Source organism: Grus americana, chromosome Z (genome assembly GCF_028858705.1).
Source record: "Grus americana isolate bGruAme1 chromosome Z, bGruAme1.mat, whole genome shotgun sequence".
Taxonomy (NCBI): domain Eukaryota; kingdom Metazoa; phylum Chordata; class Aves; order Gruiformes; family Gruidae; genus Grus; species Grus americana.
In genome coordinates, this window is record NC_072891.1 from 13,616,737 (window position 1) to 13,637,131 (window position 20,395).

Here is a 20,395-nt window from a genome sequence, read left to right on the forward strand (position 1 = left end):
ATGAACCTTCAGCTGTAAAAAGGCTTGAATTCAGTATAACTTCTTTTATTTGTTCTGTAATTACATCTTTGGTAATTGATGCTGTTAAGTGTGTCCTGCCTTGGTGTGGTTGGTAACCTCTGCAATTTCCCACTGTTCAAACAAGCAGGTGCTTGAGGTGAAAAGCAAAACCAAAAGCTGAAAAAATACTTCGCTAGTACAGTCTCACAAATATCCAGTAGCTTTGATTTCTCCAGGTGATATTTACAAACACTATGTTGGGGGGGGGGGGGTCCCTCTATACAGAAGAAAGATGAGCTATGTAAAGGACAGTGCAGAAGCACAACTTGATTTAGTTCAATTTAGGAGCTGAATCACCTTCTAGAGGAAATAAATTTTGTTCACTGAAAGGGGGAAATCAGGATTGACTAGAATGACTAGAGCAAAGTCAGTCGTTGGGAATGTTTACTTCACTACTTCACTAAGCTAAGGCATTCTGTGGGGATATATTACATCACTAGGGACGTTAGTTTAGAAATTGGGTGGGACTAAATGCACATAAGGTAAATGGCATGGGTTAACGAGACAGCAACCTGTTTAAAAGTATGACTACAAAAACTCTTGCATGTGCCTTCTCACTTTCAGAGCTATTATCTTCTTGTGAGGCAGTGGAGGGATGCCAAAAGATCTAAGGACAGGGAGGGGAGAACTTGCCAGTACTTGGTTTGTGAATGAAAGAGAAAGGAGGTCTTAATAAAAGTGACGTGTAACTGCTCTCTTCCAGTTTTCACCTGGCAGCCACAAAAGGGCATGCAGAGTGCCTCAGGATCATGATGACACACGGTGCAGATGTGACAGCCCAAGATGGTGCAGGTATGCTTCTGTGAACCTACACATGTAGCATAATACACCTAATTTGCCTGTATAGTTCTTGATGTGCAGAGTGCAACTACAGATTTGACAACACTGCTTTCCCCCCTACGCACCATGCAGGAAAAGCAGTTGTAACACTTGCGGGTTTAGGCATACTTGCTTTTCTGCATATAGAATACAGGTTCTAAAGCCCTTAAAAACTTTTGCCCTAATGCTGTAAATGTCAGAATTTACAGTGGACTCCAGATGCAAAATAGTGGCTCAATTTTTATGTTTTTTATTTTATTTTTAAATTATAAAAGAATCCCTGTCCCCAACTCTTTTGTTAACTTCATTTGAGGCTTTTTATAGGTTAAATCAAGATCTTCAGTGTTGCTTTTCTGTGTATCCAAGCTATTAACCCCATTAACAGTACTGGAGTTGCAGTAAGATGTTTCCTCAGGATTATGACACAGTGAAAAGAGCTGATACAGGCCAAAACAGATCTGAGAGTGATTAAGTATGCTGTTTCAGCCCTCAAAAGTCCTATGCCTTAATTACTACTCCACTAGGAGAATGATGGGAGCTGAATTTGAAACTGGCAAACTCTTCTTAATAGATTTCAGTTGACATATCCGTGGAATCTGTGCCCAGCATTTTCTCTGGCAAGCAAGTCACCTGAATGAGCTGTCAGCATTCTGTCTCTCCAGTAATGATCTGTAAATGTTGGGCTCAGGGGTTCTGTTTTGGCCATTGATTGCAGCCTGAGGGAATTTCTGTCACACACGAAAATGATTTGCCTCTATAAGGAAGTGTCTGTGATACTGGAAGAAGCAATCAGATTATACATAATGATAAGAGAATACATGTACCTGATACAGACTATTATTCAGAATTCATACTTCATCTTGCCTCAGGATTTATTAGTTGTTTGGATAATAAGAGGTTGCCTGGTCTCACCTGAGAGTGTCAACCCAGTATTCATTAGGGAAAGCCTTGTCTGTAATAGTCACGTTATTTACAGTGAGATTCTACTGTCACAAGTGGCTCTGTATTGAGTACTAAATCTTGGCTCCTTCTTTTCTTAGTTACATGGATAATTTATTCTTTTGCTGTCTTAGCCTTTTTAATTTTTCAGATGCTCTGTGAGGTGAAACTAGAGGAGACACTGCAGTCTTTCATCATAAATCTGTAGTCAGTAAATCGCTGTATTGCATAGCTAAATATTAGCTCACAGATACTAAATAAATTAACAGAAAAGGGAATCTATGAGATGCAAACCAAAGTAGGCCTGTGTTCTGAGTCCACTTCTATGCACACTCCATAGGTGACGCAAATTCGTTGTAGTGATAGCTGGTGAATTTGGCTGGTTTTCCTCTTGGTGCTGGGTTCCTTTTTCATTGCCAAATGGAGGAAGTCATGAAGACACTTGACAGACATCTCTCTGCAAGGGAGGCTAAGTAATATAGGAAAATTGTTTTTTAAGAAGCAAAATATAACTATGCAATCTTAGGCTTACTTCTGCCAAGGTATAGTCTGACATAATGTTTGTGTCATTCCTTTATATGAAGCTAGACATTAAGATTATTCTGCTATCTGCCTGAACAACAGTCTGTCATAAATATGTTGTGCTTGATGTAGGTTTTTATTTTATTTTCTCTATCCTTACTTGTCATGTGTCGTGATAGGAACCAGATGAATAATTCAAAGTTTTCCCTTTGTCTTGGAGGAGTTTATTCCTGTGCTTCGATGTGATTGAATACTTAATTTGCTTTGCTTTTATTCATTTAGGGCACAGCGCTTTACATCTTGCAGCAAAGAACAGCCACCCCAATTGCATTAAGAGGTTACTTCAGGTAAAGTAAAAATTAATTTTGATTTTTGAAGACGTCCTTTTGTTCCTCTAGATTGATTCCACTAGATATTGACACATTTCCTGCCAGTAATCTGCATCACACTCCTATACCGTTGTCCTATCTCCTTGCAATCAAGAGAGGTGCTTGAGTTTAAAGACCTGTTAGGCACTGTGAATGGATGATAAAAAACAGTGTGGTACCTTCCCTCAGTGGTCCACAAATACAGATTTCAATGTGCAGCTGATCTGACATAGCAGGGTTAGGTTTCAAGCACCTTGCAGTTTCTGTCTGTCTTCCTGTGTTTTGTCTGTGTGGTTGGATGGCTTGGAAGCAGATGGGTTAAAAGGTACAGGACAAAAGAATTTTTCACTTCTGGGGGGGATTTTGATATTGTTCCACTGGAATGCTTTCTATCTGTTGTTGACCATAGAAATGTCTGTCAAGTTTAAAATCAAAGGGAGAAGAAACTAAAGTAGTTTAGATGCTAAAATATGGAAATACTCAAATCCTCAGTGAAATGAGGCAAAGGACAGTGAGGGGTTAGAAGGGCAGGAGAAGGAATGGGGAAAGAAAACAGTAAAAACAAAAGTGAAGACGAAAAGAACAGTTTTGTGGTGTTGAGGCTGAAGATGTGAGTTAGTAGGCAAGGAGAGACATTGTCCATCCTGGCTCCATTTCAGAAAGCCAGGTGAGTTTTGGTGGAGGCGATCAGAGGAATGGGACAGATTTTTAGGAGTTTGGAGTTATCAGTTAGACTGTGGCTCAGACTACAGGTGAAATAATGAATAATAACCCTGCTCGAGCGCAGTGATACAGAAAGAGAATGGATCCTGTATCCCAACCTCTAAACTGCTTTTCCCTGGTTATCTCAGGGCTCTCCAGTTGTCCTGTCACTGACCCCTGTCAATGTCTCTGACAATATTGGGTCCAATTGCACCGATTCCACCTCCATACTCATTGGAAGCTGGCTCTCCTGTTCCTTCACACCTGGAAAGGGATATTAACCTCTGAGGCTCCCCTTTTCGGGATTTCATTGCAAGTATCTGCTAGGTCTAACGCAAACCCATTTACAGTATAAACAGTGACATCAAACTGTCACTGATGGTATTGCATGCAGCAGCAGGATCAACTCAGCAACTAGATGTGTTTAATACCAAATATCTGCTGCCCATTCACTTACCACCTACAAACAGAGTGCTTTTGTTAAAATTTTGCTAAGTTAGTTTACAATATGCAGATTTCTAAATATATTCGTTAAGTGCAAACCCATTGGTAATATTCTCCAATAATTCATGATCTTTGGATTGCTTTCTTGCTTCTGTGGACCAGCTTGGTGATATAAACTGTATACGTGAGGAATGTCTAATTTTGGCATGCTGGAGTTGAATGAAAACAGGCTAAATAAATATTTTACACTGGCAGAATGTCGACATTTTTGTGGTAATCTATGTGAACCTCTTTTCCTAGAAAATCACAAAAGTGTTGGAGGCAGTGCTATATTTGAAAGTCAGAAGCTCTAATGCTTGTTTTTTAGAAGCCTGTTATTTCAGGTCATATCTTCTTGTGTCCAAAGAAGAGCAACAAAGCTGGTGAAGGGTCTAGAGCACAGGTCTGAGGAGCGGCTGAGGGAACTGGGGTTGTTTAGCCTGCAGAAAAGGAGGCTGAGGGGAGACCTTATCGCTCTCTACAACTACCTGAAAGGAGGATGTAGTGAGGTGGCTGTTGGTCTCTTCGCCCAAGTAACAAGTGATAGGATGAGAGGAACTGGCCTCAAGTTGTGCCAGGGGACGTTTAGATTGGATGTTAGGAAACATTTCTTCACCAAAAGGGTTGTCAAGCACTGGAACAGGCTGCCCAGGAAAGTGGTGGAGTCACCATCCCTGGAGGCATTTAAGAGACATGTAGATGTGGTGCTTCAGGACATGGCTTAGTGGTGGACTTGGCAGTGCTAGGTTAACAGTTGGACTTGATGATCTTAAAAGGTCTCTTCCAACCTAAATGATTCTAGGACCCTCTTTCTTTGCTGTAAAATAAGACAAAAATCATCTGTACCAAAACCAAGTCTTAAAGATTTGAAATTTTATTATTTTTTAATTTATTTATTACTTTTGAAGTTGGGAGTGATCAGTAGTAGCTGGTGGCTTATAATACCACAAAATATAACTGGATTGTTGATGCTTTAGTTTTTACAAATGCAAATGAAGCCTTATTGCCTTCAACAGAAATAATGCAAGACTAATTGCCTTAGGGCGTGGTTACTTTAGCTTTTAATGTAATGTAAAAAAAATGAAGCTTTTCTGAGGCAAGGGGGAGAGCTTCTTTCCTTTTTTATTTCCTGATTTAAATTGTCCCAAAACTGTAACATTTTTTAGGGATATCTCTCTCACCATGAGTATTTTCTACGGCTTCAGTATAAGCTGCTACCAAGAAAGGAGAGCAGATTGGTAGAGAGGAAAGCTGTGCCTTTCTTCAGTATTCTTCTTTGGAGTAGCTCATAAAACTTCTCTCAAAGATGTTCAGCACTCTGTCCTTAGCATCGGACATACATTTTGTTTTTTTTCTTGGCGTTTCTCTAATTGCTTTTTTCCCTTCTCCTTATTGAATTGTGCAGAGTAAATGTCCTGCAGACAGCACTGACAATTCTGGGAAAACAGCTTTACATTATGCAGGTAACTTCTTTGTTGAAAGCTTGTACTGTCTATTTTGTCATGCTTGATATTCCTAGCTCTTCAGCCTGGTGGATGTTTTTAGGTTATAATTACATAAATCTAGTGACTCCAATCTGATGGTTTACAGATTTCAGGTATTTTTTTTGATAAATACTGTGAATACTGAATTTCAGTTAATTACAGTTAACAAGCTTAATTTGCACACTTGCAAGTGCAAAATCATTGGAATACTTAATATTAGGTTGACTTTTATTTCAGTTTTTAAAGATTGTATCTTTCTCATGCTAATTTGAACAATGAATATTATTTGTATTTCTGCATACAACTTGCTGTTCATCCTTTTAGTCTTCTCTCCTTCCTTCTTAAAACAGAGAGATACAGTTTGTTTTCTTGGACCTCACTCTAATGCTGCAGTATTGCAAGTGGAAGTGCAGAATGGAAAATTTTGAAAATGGAATTTAATGGACTTTCATGCTTGTCTCTTTTTAGCTGCATGTGGTTGTCTTCAGGCAGTTCAACTTCTGTGTGAACACAAATGTCCAATTAACGTCAAAGATTTGGTATGTACCTCTTCTCCCATTGTGTTCTTCAGATACTTTTACCACCTTTACTCCAGTCAATCTCAGGTGCAGCATTTCAAAGCAATACTATGCTTACATTTCTTCTCGGATTTCCCTGATGGAGAAAGTTCCTTCTGCAGTTTGCTATAGCAGAGGTGGGGAAGTACTTCACAATCTAATACAGTAGTGGCAGGATTTACTGCATCTTAAATTGAGGCATTGGTACAAACAGCTAGAATATATTCAAAACATGATTAAAAGTCTTTCCATTGACACTGGTGGGCTTTGGAAAAGGCCCATTATGTGGCCAAGTCCTGTGAAATGCTCATAAAGTCCAACCAGAGTATGGTAAGCCTGAGAAGAAAAAATATACTTGATGTAGTCTAAAGACTCAGGGACACTACGTTCACTATTGTGAAATGTCTGCAAACAACCAAATCTATTTTTGGGAATGATGCAACTGCCTGATAGAAAACCCTCTGATGATAAAGGGAGGGGACCTCACAGAAATGAGGCACAAAAGAAAGAAAAAAAAAAAAAAACATAAAAATATTTAAACTTGTTTGTTTCTTTTTGACTTGGATCCATTTCCTTCTTATCTGGTCTTCCGAATTAAAAAAAAAATCTGTCACAGAGGTTAGACCTAAAATTTCAGCAGATGCATTTTAAAGGCAAAAAAAGTTTGTTCAGTCTTAAGAAGAGAAGGTTGTAGGAGTATCTTAAAAATGTCCCCAGCTACATCATGGTTGATCATAGGGAAGAGGGAGCCAGACCAGCCTCAGAGGTGCATGACAAAATGATGACAAGCAATGGTCAGAATTTGGGCAGTGCACCTAATTGGGAGATTCCAGGAAAAAAAATAATCTCACCGTGAGGGTGGTCAAACATGAGAACTGGTACCCAGAGACGTCCTGGTGTCTCTGTCTTTGGAGATGCTTAAAACTTTTGATGGGACAAATCTCTGAGCAACATACTATAACCTGAAGTTTGCCTAGCTTGGGATTGAGAGCAAAGGGGGAGAAACCTCACTTGACCTCTAAAGGTGTCTTCCCAAACAACTTATTCTGTGATTACATGAAGTGTTGTATTTTTGCTTTGTACTTAGTTAAAATGATGATTTTGTTGTGGAGCTACTTAAGGGTATTGTGTAGTTCCAAAATCATCATGTTACAGCATTAAGCAAACAGCAAAGGGAGTGCAAACTGCAAAAAGCATTCCTACTCCTAATGCCTTGCATCCCAAGTGGTCAAGAAAGGAATTAAAGTAAACCCAGCTACATTTATGGTACACAAGAAAAATGTACTGATAGCGCCTCATTTGTGCTGTATAGAAATAAAAGTCATAGCTGATCTTTAAATCTCAGAGTGATATTTGTATGTGGATGGATTATTGTTCATAGTTTCTTTAAATGCTTTCCTAGGATGGGAACATACCTCTGCTGCTTGCAGTACAAAATGGTCATACAGAAGTCTGCAAACACCTTCTGGATCATGGAGCAGACATCAACACAAGGGATAAAAATGGAAGGTACAGCAAGTTAACATGTTAATTCTTCCCCAAGGCTGACTGTCAGATGAAGCTTTCTTCTCAAATCCTTCCCAAAATAATTGTTGTTAGGTGAAATAATCTCTTCTGTACTAGACAGCATATCCTGATTGTTGAGAAGGCTTACAGAATTCTGCCTGAAGGGAAAGGTGAAACAGAAACTGTGCAACTATAAAACTAGATGTGCCTGTAAGATTTCTCTTGGGCTACCAGAGCAGCGAGTCCCATTTTACAATGATTCATACAAGAATCTGATTGATAGCACTTACCCACACATCATTTTGTATGTGTCCCAGTTTTAAATGCTGCTCTCTTCTTGGCATGAGTTAGTTTCTCCAACTTAAATCCTAAAACTGTTAATTGGGAGCGGCATCTGTGGAGGGTTGTTTTTTCTACCATAATGCAGCCACAGCAGCAAGAGAAAAATACAGTAAAGCTATGTAGTGGAGATGCTGTCATCTTAAGGTGCCATTTAGAGATTTTTTTTTTGCATTAATAGATAGTGTGTGTGTCAAATTTTTAAAAAGCACCATCCTTGTAGGAAAAAATGCACTTGTTTTGATGATACTGATCAAGATCAATTTTCAAGTCTTTGAAAATTATGAACTGTTTTATAAACAGTTGGCTAAACTGTGAAGGTAAAGCAGGATGTTGATAGTGATCTTAATTATTGTGTGTGATACAATGCTCATATTGTTCTTTGGCAGCACCTGGGAGGATAAGACTGGGCCCTAACTTGTTTTTTTTATCAGTCTGAAATTTATTAGCACTCTCTTGTTTTAAGTTGTCTAAAGAAAACCCCTTTGTTGTCTTGATTGGTTTGCATGGCCTCATTGGTGCTTTGAACCTAAGGTGCTGCCCAGTCTGGGACCTCTGCCTTCCCTCACTCTTACTGTTTAACCAGCAGACAGTGTTAAGAGTTTCTCATTTAATTGGATGAAGGGATTCCGGTCATAGATAGGACAGACTTGCATTTTTTATTTTCTTTTTTAAGAAAGTAGTGTGTGTAGAAGCAAGAAAATTGTATAACATGAAATATGCCATTTTACTCTCACTTTCCTACTGGTAAGGAGAGTGACTACTCTTGCATCTCGTGTTCACAAAAGTGGTTATGTTTTTACTGGAAAAGGAGAAGCCTTAATGGGAGAGGAAGGGGATAACCTTTGAAAATGGCATCTCCAATTTCCTATCTTGTCCAGATTAAGTGAATTATTTTGGTAATCTAAAACCATACCTGTGACTGTGGAGGTAACCAAGTTGCCACTCAGCAGTGCTTTTTAGCACAGCACTGCAATAGCCATCACTTCTCTAGGGCTCACCCACTACGGGGAGTGTGTTTAATTCATCAGTGAAATAATTGTCTTAATATCTAGCAAATATCACTGTAGTAACTCTTCAGTTTCATATCTGCACTGAGGAATGTGTTTGCCAGTGAACTTGGCCAACCTATTAGGCATGTTTTCATGTTGAAAAAGGAGTATTATGACCAAGCAGAAAAGCAATATTAGAGCATGTTTGAAAGGTGAGGGTTTCTGTGTGCTTGTAATTATTTGTACATTTCTTATGACCACTTCAAGTAATTGAGAAAACCAGATACAACCTGCTAGGAAAACACTCCTGCTGTATGCTACCCTTATTCTAGGATTTGGCACTGTATAGCTGCCTTGTGTGGGACAGGGAATTGATTGTGTTCTGATGGACTGTTTTTGTTTTGGTTGGGGTTTTTTTATTAACTGAGAGTAGATCAGGATTTGAAGTTAAACCCACCTCTCAGTCTTACTGAAGAGCTTTGCTATTTGGCTTTTTGGTTGAAATCTGTTTGTCTATTTTGTCTTAAAAGCAAGATGTGAAGGAGAGCAGCAGTGAAATAAACACCTTCATGTTGTACCATCACTTGCAGAGCTGTAACTGGAGTGTGGCAGTGAGATTTGACAGTCTGACTCTATCCTGCAGCCTTTTCTATCTATGACTGCCCTCTTAGCCTCAGGAACCCATCTTTATAAATGTTTGGAGACCTGTGCAAAGCATGCCAGGTCTTTGCAGAAGACCTAGCTGGGGAGTATGGGGAAGAGGAGGAGGCGCAGGCAGGTGTTTGTAAGGAGAAACAACAGTTACGTGTATGTGTCAATACACACATTCATAAAATTTTGGACTTCATTGCACAATACCTGTCACACTTTTTTTCCCTGAAAAAATAGGCTGCTGCTTAAAGACACTGTTGACACTCACTTTCTGTGTGTTTTGTTTGTTTTGTCCAGAACTGCTTTGATGATAGCTTGTGAAGCTGGTAGCCTTAACATGGTAGAAGCCTTCCTTAGGAAAGGTGCCGATGTCAGTTTAGTAGATGTCTTTGGACAGAATGCCCTGCATTACTCCAAGCTCTCTGAGAATACAGGGATCCAGAATCTCCTGTCATCAAAGTTATCTCAGGATGTGGGTAAGAGATGCTGACCTGCAGTTTTTCACATCTTGAACTGGCTGCATGTATGTTTAGCAATGAGCAAATTTACTTCATAAGGTAGCCTGAAAAGTTTCAAAAGCCAACTTCAAGACAATCTGGCTGAGGCTTCCAAAAGCAGGAAAATGTGGTCTTTGCTGTTAATGGTAATATTTAGCATGGGATAAAGCACGAGAAGGGCAAAAAAGAGGTGTTTTGGAGAAAGAAAAGGTAAGCTGATGTAGCAGCGTCATGAAGTCTTGCATACAATTTGGAATAGATCCTTTATTTATTATGTGAAAGAGTATGTGGAACATAGAGGCCCTCAGTAGAGGGGTTGGAGAGGGAACTAATGCAGGCAGAGGGTTTTGTGGTCAAACTAAGATTTCTAAAATAGAAAGCTAATGTGCAAGAATGGTGCATGACTACAGTAGAATAACGATTGTCACAATCCTTTGAATTTTATCTCAATATGAAACCCAAAAAGCAGCAGAGAAAGGATATGGTTCTAATGGAATTTGGAAATTAAAGTATATTTCTCAGATTTCAGACAGATATTCAAAAACCAAACAAAGTATTTATGGTGTGGGAAGTAGAGCCGAGAGATGGGTTACGAATGGCAGATAACTTTTTCTTTGATAGCTGTTCTTAATTCCACTTCTTTCCTGCTTCACAGATACCAAGTCACCAACAAAAGCAAAGCAGGTATTTGTCCTTTTGGTTTTAAAAATACTCAGGCTATTTAGACTTGTAATTTGAGAAAAACCAGTAATTGGCATGACTAGAAACACTAGTAAATGTCACTGTGAGATGCACTGCCATTGACTACTCTGTAATGTGAAAGGTTTTTGCTGCTTATTTAAGAAATGTGTTTCAGGAACATGGCTTTTAGACTTAGCTTCTCTCTGTAACAGCAGCCAGCACCCTCAGTGAGAAAAGGAAGGAAGGGCATGTGTGTATGTGCACGTGTGTGCTGGGAAGATATGCCACTTTTCCCATGTGCAATGCAGGAGCTTGGCTTTTGGACTCCCTACCTCTTTAAACGGTAGAGAAGATGATCTAGAAAAGTTTCCTGTTTCCAAAACATACAATTGAAGATTATCCCTGGTTACATCTAACTGGAGACCACCACCTGTGAGAATCCCAGCAGATTTAGGCAATTAAATTAGTTTCTTACGTTTTTTATTTAGTATCCTATCTTGGGTGCAAGTAGACCTTGTAGACCTGCTGGTGGCTGGAAAGTGGACGAGGGTGCAATGCATTGGCTCATTCCTTGTCTGAGTGGAGAGGTGGGTTTTTCAGGGAGCTTAGGCAGAAGTTGGTGGAAAGGAAAGATGGTAGCCATTAAGAATAGCGTGACTGGACTATGTATGAATGGAAGTATTTAAGATCACTAGTGCTAAACTATTGTCAGCTTCTGCTTTTTCACTAAATCTTTTTTGTTTTCACTGAAGCATGGATTACAAGGGGGGAGATTCTTATTGTCAGGCATGTTTAATATCTGTGTTAGCTGAGATGTAGTCTTCACATAGGAAAAAATTAAATAAGGCACTGCATGGGCTGCTAAAGTTGATATTAATGTGGGATTTTATTATTTTTCTTTTTTTATAAAACAACTTGCTCGGACTTTACTAACCAAACTAACAAACCTACCTTTTCTGGCTGGTGAAACTTTCAGCATGATCAAGGCTCTAAATTAAGTTCAGAAAGAAGTGGAACTCCAAAAAAACGCAAAGCCCCACCTCCTCCTATCAGTCCTATTCAGGTAAAGAAAAGACCAATTTTGAGATGCTTTTAGAGGGTGAAAAGCATTTTGAACATTGTGTGAATGATGTGGGCTGAATTTCTCTATCACTGTTATTTTATAGGCCTGTCTTACCATCAGTGCTTTTCCTGACATTAGGATGACACCAGGAAGGCACATGTTGGTTAGGTTAACTAAGAAAAATGGCTTGAAATACAAAATAGTGTAAGATACAACCGTACAAATTGTACTGTACTTTTGCTTCATCCACCTAAAGTTGAAGGTCTCCTGGTTTTGCCAACTTCCATAAGTACATAATTATATGTATTTTAATTATACATATATATATACACATATTGTTATATGCATATATACATATTAAAGTAAAATACTTAAATAGATTTATATAGTATCAAAATGCAGTTTAACAGTTAGGTTTAATGTTAAACTGGAATGTTACCTGTATGACAGCTACACTGCATATGTAATACTGACTCAGAAGAGCACTGAATAATTAGATCTGCTCTTTGAAGCTAACGTAGAGTTGTGACTTATGTTAGTGCAGGGAAAAGTACTGTTTAATGTGAGTATATATATATACACACACATATATGGGCATGTGTTAGAGACATAGTTATATGTACACCTATGTATACATACCTATTTATATAAAATCCTTTGCAGCTTAGTGATTTGTCCTCTCCACACTCATCAACTTCAACTCCCATGACTGGAAAAGGGCAGGCTTTCTTTGCTGATCAAGTGTGCAAGGTATCATTTTTTTGTTCTTATGAAGCTTAGGAAAGAAAAGTATTGTATCTTAAAAATCTGTTTTGCTTAATAATCTATTTTGCTGACTGTAGAGTCTCCACTGAATTAATTAGCTGAGTTTTAGGAACAAAAAGGAATCTAAATCTATTTCAATGTAATTTATAAAGCAAGTGTGGATTACTTTAATGTTTACCAAACATGTAAATAGAATTAGTCATAAATTAGTATTTAGGAATATGGTGATGAAAGTAAGTATTAATGCTGTGAGAGCTCATTACCTAAGACCAGCGAAGTGCATGGCATTGTGCAATGCAAAAAATAGAGACCCTTTCACCAAAAGACATCAGGGAAATGGTTGAGTGTGTTCTATCTGATCTTTACTTTGTGATATTGAAGACTGTTTTTTTTAAATAGATTGCAATATATTGATATGATTTATCACAAGGGCTGCAGCTTTTCAAGCTATCTATGAGCTAGTTGCCCATATTTCATTAATCTTTAATGAGAATTGGGCAGTGGAACTTGAATGGCTTTAGCAGATTTTGAAATATTGGCCACATGCTACAATTAAACAAGACCTCAGAAATAAAAGAAACCCACTTTGCCAGGCTTTATCCAGCAAGATCTATACTGTCTATACTTCTTTTTGGTGAACTCTCCAACTATACATCTGCTTTCTGTGAAAGTGTTTTCTTTTGGTGTCTCAGCAGGAAGAATTCAGCCCCTCGCATCGAGATAACAAAGACAGACTGAGTGACAGCACAACAGGTATACAATAACACTTAATCCTATTGATTAGGTGTTTCAGGTGGTGTGAAATGTTGAAATCTGGTCAGAAATCCTCTGTGCCTTTCTGCTTAGAATGTGAGACACAATAACTGTTGAGAGTAATGTTTTGTAATTTTGCTAGCAGCTCGCCACCAAAACCTCCTGCTTCTGTTGGGTGATCTAACGTATTCTGGGGGAGTTTCTAGGAACAGTTTGCTTGCTCACTACACTTACTTGTGATGGGAGCAAACTATTTGATTTGAAAGGTTAGAATAACTAACTAGATAGCATTTCAGCTTTTTGAAAGCTTTTGAATCTTTTTTTCTTTTCTCCAAAGGTGCTGATAGTTTATTGGATGTGAGTTCTGAAGCTGACCAGCAAGATCTACTGCTGTTGATGCAAGCAAAAATTGCTTCTTTGACATTGCACAATAAGGAGCTGCAGGACAAATTACAGGTAGCATATTTTTGTGCTGTTGTAGTGCTTTTAATCTGCTAGCAGAACAGAGAGCTGCTTACTGTTTTAAAGAGATATACTGTGAAGATAATTTAACAAGCTTGTTGGCGGTAAGATCATGGAAACACTGTGCCCCAAAGGATTAAATCAGTATTTTGATCTCATTTTTCCCATAAATTACTGAATAACTTTGTATGTTATGATAACCACATTCTAAAAGATGTTGTTAACAGTTATGTTAGCAGAATTTTAGTTTGCATAGCTTTGATTATTAGCTTATGCAGATCAGCCCAGTCTTTCAGAAAAGCTTGGCACTTGCTGCCTTCTCTCACTGTAGATGACTAAATGGGAGCAGCTGGGTTTTGACTTTTTCTAAAACTTTTTCTTCCATGATGCTTTAATTGTCTGTCTCTATAGGATGTGACAAGATTTCCTTGCTTACTCTATTCTAAAAAATATAATCGTGTACTTGTTTTTATTGTGCTATGGTTCGGATTTCTTTTTGCACAGGAAAGAACACCTAAAGTGGATTCAACTGTAGAATCCTATCATTCAACCCAAACACAGTCTGAGCAAACAGCAGATAAACAAAATGAGTTCTCAGCTCAGGAGCTGAAGTCTACATTAAACGCCACTCAAATTCAAGAAAAGTTGACAAGCCCCAGTGAAGTAAAAATGAAGTACTTCCAGGAAGACTTAAAGGATGTGCAGAGGAAATTAGAGAATTCTGAAGCCAAAAGAAAGCACATAGAAGCTCAGGTCCAGTCTCGAGTCCCAGAAACAGATCACTTAAATAGCACAGACATTTCAGACAATGGTTCTGATCTTAACCTGAAGGTCCAAGAAACTCAAAACAGGTATGAGGAAGCGGTGAAAGAGGCTTTGAATGTACAAAGGCAAATGAAGTTGGGTCTTGTTTCCTCTGAAAATGAAGAAACCAGTTCTGATCTGAGTAGGTTGAAGGTTACATGTGGAGAAGTAGAAATGCTTAAGCAAGAATTGAAGAGAGCATTGGAGGAAAGTGAAAGACAAAAAGAGAAAGTGAGAGAGCTACAGAAGAAGTTTGAAGAAAGAGAGCAGAATGTGGCAAGCAAATTGTCTGTGGAAGAGTGTGAGGAAATGAAGAATTCATATTGTTCAGTTATTGATAACATTAATCAAGAGAAAGCATTGTTGATTGAGAGGTACAGGGAAGGGCAAGAGGAAATTAAAAGGCTACAGGACAAGCTGACAACTCAGACACAGTTGAAATCTAGTGCTGAAGCTGGAGAAATGAAAGATGCGACACACAGAGTGACAGATGAGCTCAGCAGGCAACTTAGTGAATTGTCTCAGTTGTACAAAGAAGCACAAACAGAGCTTGAAGACTATAAGAGAAAAACTCTAAATGACATAGCTTTGGACTACATTCCTAGAGATGAACATGAGAAACTGATGCAGGTAACAAATTCTTTGAAATATAAAGCAGAGAATGAGTTATCAGAAATGAAATCCCAGTACACAAAAGTATTAGATGAAGCAGAAGAACTAAAGCAACTGTTAGATGCTCAGAAACAAAACTCTTTGCCAATTACTGAACACCATCAGGTGATGAATACACTCAGAAATACTGTAAAGGAGATGGAGGAAGAAATAAATGGGCTCAAAGGACTGCTTACCAACAAGGAAAGTGAAGTAAGAAACTTGCAGAAGGAATTACTGGAAGAAAAAGCTGCAATTAATGAAGCAATGGTACCCAAGGCTACGTATGAAAAGCTCCAGTCATCACTAGAGGGTGAAGTTCATGTTTTGTCATCCAAACTGAAGGATGTAATCCAAGAGAAGGAAAATGTGTCCTTAGATGCCATGCAACTGAGAAATGAAGTTTTGCACTTGAAAGAAGAGAAGGAAGGTATGCATACTCTGCTCGAAGCAAAGGAACGGGAGGTGACTGGTCTTCACCAAAAGTACCATCAAGCTCAAGAAGATCTTCTTGAAATGAAAAGATATTCTGAAAGCTCATCAAAACTGGAAGAGGATAAAGATAAAAAGGTTAGTGATTCACTACAGTAGAGGGGGTAGTATATGAGTTCGGACTGCAAAAGCTGTTAGATGGTACATTGGTGACTTAATAGACAATGTTGCGTCAAGTGTCACAGAGCGGAGTAACTTTTGAGTGCATTTGCCCATCTAAAAATTCAGATATCAAAGTCAAAGAAGTTTTCAGTATGTTTAACTTTACAGTTGGTTTACTTCCACCTGTGGAGATATGCATGATCTTTAAATTTACCTCTTTTAAGTTCTGCCTGGGTTGGGTTCACACTATTCGGGCAACTGAAGTCAAAGAAGTAGGCTTTACAGCAGGAGGAGATTCCAGAGGAGACAAGAAAACAAAAGATCAGAAAGGAGCAAAAATTGACTCTTCTGATTTTTCTATATCATCTCAACCTTAGCATGACTTGACTATTGTTCCTTTGCAGCTACCATATGTGTCACTACAGATTTCTTTATAAAAAGCTATGTATTTTGCTAGCTGTGACTAGCTGGCCTACGTTTGGTATGTTTCTGTCTTGTGTTCAGCAGCAGTATTTGTAAAGGTGGTAAATGCAATCCTTGTTTGTAAATATTGCTGGCTTTCAGAATAAGGAAGGCATGTTGAATTGAATGGGCTAGGAGTGGGGATAGAGAAGCATCATAACCCTTTGCTTATATGATGTCTCTGTTTGGCCATTGAGTTTATTTACATCTTGTTTTTCCCCATGACTTAAATTTAAGTGACAAATAATCCCAAGAAAAGACCTACATGCATACAGTATGTCTTGCAGCTTTTCATGAAACCCTGTTTTTTACCTCCCTAGATCAATGAAATGTCCAAGGAAGTTAGCAAACTAAAAGAAGCACTGAACAGCCTTTCTCAGCTTTCCTACTCAACCAGTGCCCCCAAAAGACAAAGCCAGCAGCTGGAGGCATTACAGCAACAAGTGAAGCAGTTGCAAAACCAACTGACTGTAAGTGTGATAATTTGTAAACCCACCATTATTCCCAGTTCTCCAAAGATATGCGTGCCATTCTTCACTATGCCTTATTTAAAATGGAGCACAGTCAATGAGTACAAGAAAATGAATGTTCATCTAGAAATTCAATAATTTGTTTCTCTGAAATGTTTAGGAATCTGCAAGTCGCGAATTGCTCTTTAGAAATAGTCTAACTGAAGAAAGCTGTTTTCCCCAATATATTTCCTCAGATTACTCTGATAGTGGAGTAAAGTTCCCATACTTGTAGTGGAATGCAGCAACCAGACCTGCTGCTGAGACCCCGATTGTGAAAAATATGGCCAGTCTGCAGTGGATTTGTTTTCCCAAGAACATTCATCAGTTGAAGTATTTTTGGGTTTTTTTAAACTAAAATAAGTTTGGCTTTCTGGAAGAAAATAGTCACTGAAGGCATGAAGTTTCAAATCAAGCAAATCCGTCTGTTGATAGGGAGCACAGGTTATTCTCTGAAATTCTGAACTGCTTAAAGATTTTTTTAATGTATTTCTGCATGAAAAGTCCAGTCTTCTAAGCTGAGTTGAGTCATCATTGCTATTTCCAAGAGCTGGCCTGTCCGAAGGAGCACTTTAATTCACTGCTGAGGGTGAGACAGTACTGCCCACCAGAGGCCTTTGTTGAGAGCTCTGGAGTAACTCTAAAAGGAGAATTCCCAGCCTGACATGCTAAATGGCTTACCTAGTGTCTGCTTTCTTGCCTTCCGCAGCAGACAGAAAGTCATCAATATGCATATGGGCCAGAAAAATTCCCTCACAGTGGGGAGAAATAAGTAGGCAGACAGTTAAACACTGCATCCTGTCAGTGTAATGGCCCAGACTGTTTCTTATCCCAGTCCACCAAGTCCAAAAGGACCCTTCATCTCCCACTGCTTAAGGATCAGCAAAGATATGCAACCCATTAGGAAAATGGGACAGAAGCAATCTTTCCTTCTTGTAGGCTAGCTTTCCTAACAGCTTCACATTTATTTGGAAAGATGGCTTCTGGGATGTGGCAGTCTGTGATCATGAAGAAGGAGGTTATCTCTTCTTGTTTGAATGTATGGTAATTAATTGAGGATTTCATGGGTTAAGACCTTTGTAAGCACCTCCTCTTCCTGGGAAGGTATTAGCTGGCAGATGGGTCACTGACTTCAAGGAAGAGCTCAGTTGCAGTTGATGGTTAATTTGTCAGAATATTGTTGGCCTTCCTCAATTGTGGTTGCTGACAAGCTCAGAAGTAGAGTGTGTGCTCATTCCACATCTTTGCAGCTCAGCGCTTTTTACAACTGATGGCATCTCACCAACTTGTTTAGTGGGATGGGTAGAATTACAGCGTTTCTGTGGACCACAATTCCGAGCAATTTATGTTTTGGATGCTCTGCGACTTTCTGCTTAACTATTTTCTAGGAAACAAAGAAACAACATCAGGAAATTGTCTCAGTTTACAGGATGCATCTTCTCTATGCTGTGCAGGTATGGTTGCATGTTGTCAGTTACACAGCGTTGGTATTTTAATTAAAGTTTCTTCAGCAGATCTAGTAAGAACTTTGCATGTTTTATCTAAGACATCCTATCCAAAAGGTATGACTGTTTAAGCACAAATTTAACACTGCTTCCTTTTGGTAAATTGATCTAATTACTATTCCTCAAAAACAGTTTGTAAATCTTCTTACAGAGTAGAGAGATGCTTGAATTCAATCATCTTTTCTTCTTTCTCCCCTTGTCTAGGGTCAAATGGATGAAGATGTCCAGAAAGTGCTTAAACAAATTCTGTCGATGTGTAAAAGCCAGTCACAGAAGAAGTAAACAAAAAAGCCAAGGAAAACTCCCTATTTTTCTTAATCCTGTTATGGGTGTTTATCTAGATTTGCCTTAACATAAGATTTAAAATTGGCAATTTGCTGCTTTTGTGTTATTGTGCTGTTTGTGAGGTGGATTTGTTTGTCTGTGTCTGCCACTTCCCACATGCATTTCTCGTGTGCAGTAACTAAACACATGCCTGCTTTTCATATCCAAAATGCAAGTATGTTCTTCAGACTTTTTACTTAGGCCACTCCATGTCCTGTTTACCCTGAAAGTACTTTCTAGCTTCCTCCAATAGAGGAAGTTAATCTAGAGGAAAGAACAAAGGTGAAATTTTCCATAAGGTGTTCTGTACTGTTTATAAGCTGCATCTTGTTACTGGGGAATAACTTAATTGTTTGATGTTGTAGCACTCAGATTCCTGACATTTTGCCATATGCAGTCTTTGGCAGAGCAGAAGTGAGCCTTGCAGCAGTGAGGAAAAGTAGATATTTATGCTAAGCCAGAACAAACAGCTACACTTCTTAGTGTAATATTATTTAAGATTAACAGATCATAGGGTAGCTGTCCCAACCCATCCAAAGCACTGAGTACACAAAAATCATACCATGCTTCATAGTTTGCTTGAACTGCCTGGTAGTGGAATGAAACTATTTCAAAAGGTAAAATCATTAATTTCTTCAAGTTCTGTACAAGGCAGTACAGAAACATCTGTATAAACAACCCCTTATGATAGGTTTAGCTATCTATGCAAGTGTTGGCCATGAAGCTCAGGAACAAAACCAGAACATATACTTTAGACAAGGGATTCTAGTGAACACAGGATGTTTACAGTGAATGTCAATGCCTCATACTTCCTAACCTCACTTTTGTAAAGATCTTCTCTTCAGTATATTTTTATTGGCCCTCTAATGAATTTTTTGTAACTAAACCATTTTTTCTACATAATGTTTGCATTAAGCTTATTAACAAATATTTTTAGGTAATCGTGTTTTAGAGAGTTTCTTTTTATAACCCCAAGTATTCAGTAATAGTGAAGCATAGGGTGAAGCGTAGTGTTTTCAGTTTGTAGAAGATCTGTACGAAGTAATAGACCTGTCTGTCAATGTGGTCCAGAGCAGTGAAGTGTAAAATGTGATTCAGCCTGCTGTTTCAAAAAAGGTAGAAATGATAGGTGGAGAACAGCAAAAGGTGTCAAATACTTCTACATGTTGTTTCTAGAAGCTAGGGGCGTCAGAAAAGCCTTTATCAGCACTTTTAAATTTAAAATCAAATAAAAATGCCTGATGTATAGTATGAAACTGTGGAAAAATGTTTCTAAGCACACACTGCACTTGAGGGTACAACCATTCTAACTAGCTTGCAGCTTCACTATGGTATTTTGTTTTATTCCTGTTAGTGGGTATGTCTCTAATAGAGAAATCTTTCAGAGCTATATAATCTATGACGTTTATATAGAGTCATAATGTGACAAGAGTCAGCAGTGCCTCAGGCTGACTGGACACATAGTGCACTTAGATAATTCCTAACCCTGGCAAAACTAAAATGGATTTTAAAAGCAAAAAGAAAAATCACACCTTTGCACCAGTTAAACAGTGGTGTTACTTTTCTTGGGTAGTTTAACTAATGCCTGCTAATTTTGAACAGTATTTTATAGTTAGATGGGTTTGAAAATGCTCCAAAGAAATGTGAAAAGAATTTTGCTGCAGCACTTCAAAATGAACAACAAGATTTTAAGCATGCTAATGCTGCAAAGTATAAAACTTGATGAACCATTTTGTGGGTTGCCTGATGGATTTAGTCTTCTACTTTGTTTTGGTTTGTATATTTATTACAATTATCTTTGTGGAATATTAGAAATTATATACTACAGCATAGCAAGTTTCTTTATATGTAATTTACAAGAAGTTTCCTTATGCAGCAAATAAACTATTTCCAATTTTTTTCA

The 20,395-nt window shown here is 38.3% G+C and overlaps 1 protein-coding gene across 4 annotated transcripts in view; it reads left to right on the top strand.

Moving 5' to 3' along the window:
- RAI14 (retinoic acid induced 14) overlaps window positions 1-20,395 on the top strand; it is a 92,579-nt gene extending 72,184 nt beyond the window's left edge. For 3 of the 4 annotated variants that reach the window (XM_054809435.1, XM_054809433.1, XM_054809436.1), the window contains 15 exons: window positions 764-852; window positions 2,623-2,687; window positions 5,299-5,356; window positions 5,846-5,916; window positions 7,337-7,443; window positions 9,720-9,898; window positions 10,575-10,603; window positions 11,577-11,663; window positions 12,327-12,413; window positions 13,121-13,181; window positions 13,519-13,637; window positions 14,148-15,668; window positions 16,475-16,624; window positions 18,052-18,117; window positions 18,373-20,395. In XM_054809435.1, coding sequence (XP_054665410.1) covers window positions 810-852; window positions 2,623-2,687; window positions 5,299-5,356; window positions 5,846-5,916; window positions 7,337-7,443; window positions 9,720-9,898; window positions 10,575-10,603; window positions 11,577-11,663; window positions 12,327-12,413; window positions 13,121-13,181; window positions 13,519-13,637; window positions 14,148-15,668; window positions 16,475-16,624; window positions 18,052-18,117; window positions 18,373-18,450 — 2,721 coding nt within the window. In that variant the 5' untranslated portion in view covers window positions 764-809 and the 3' untranslated portion in view covers window positions 18,451-20,395. The remainder of the gene's footprint in view (window positions 1-763; window positions 853-2,622; window positions 2,688-5,298; window positions 5,357-5,845; window positions 5,917-7,336; window positions 7,444-9,719; window positions 9,899-10,574; window positions 10,604-11,576; window positions 11,664-12,326; window positions 12,414-13,120; window positions 13,182-13,518; window positions 13,638-14,147; window positions 15,669-16,474; window positions 16,625-18,051; window positions 18,118-18,372) is intronic. The other variant, XM_054809434.1, reaches the window with a different exon arrangement.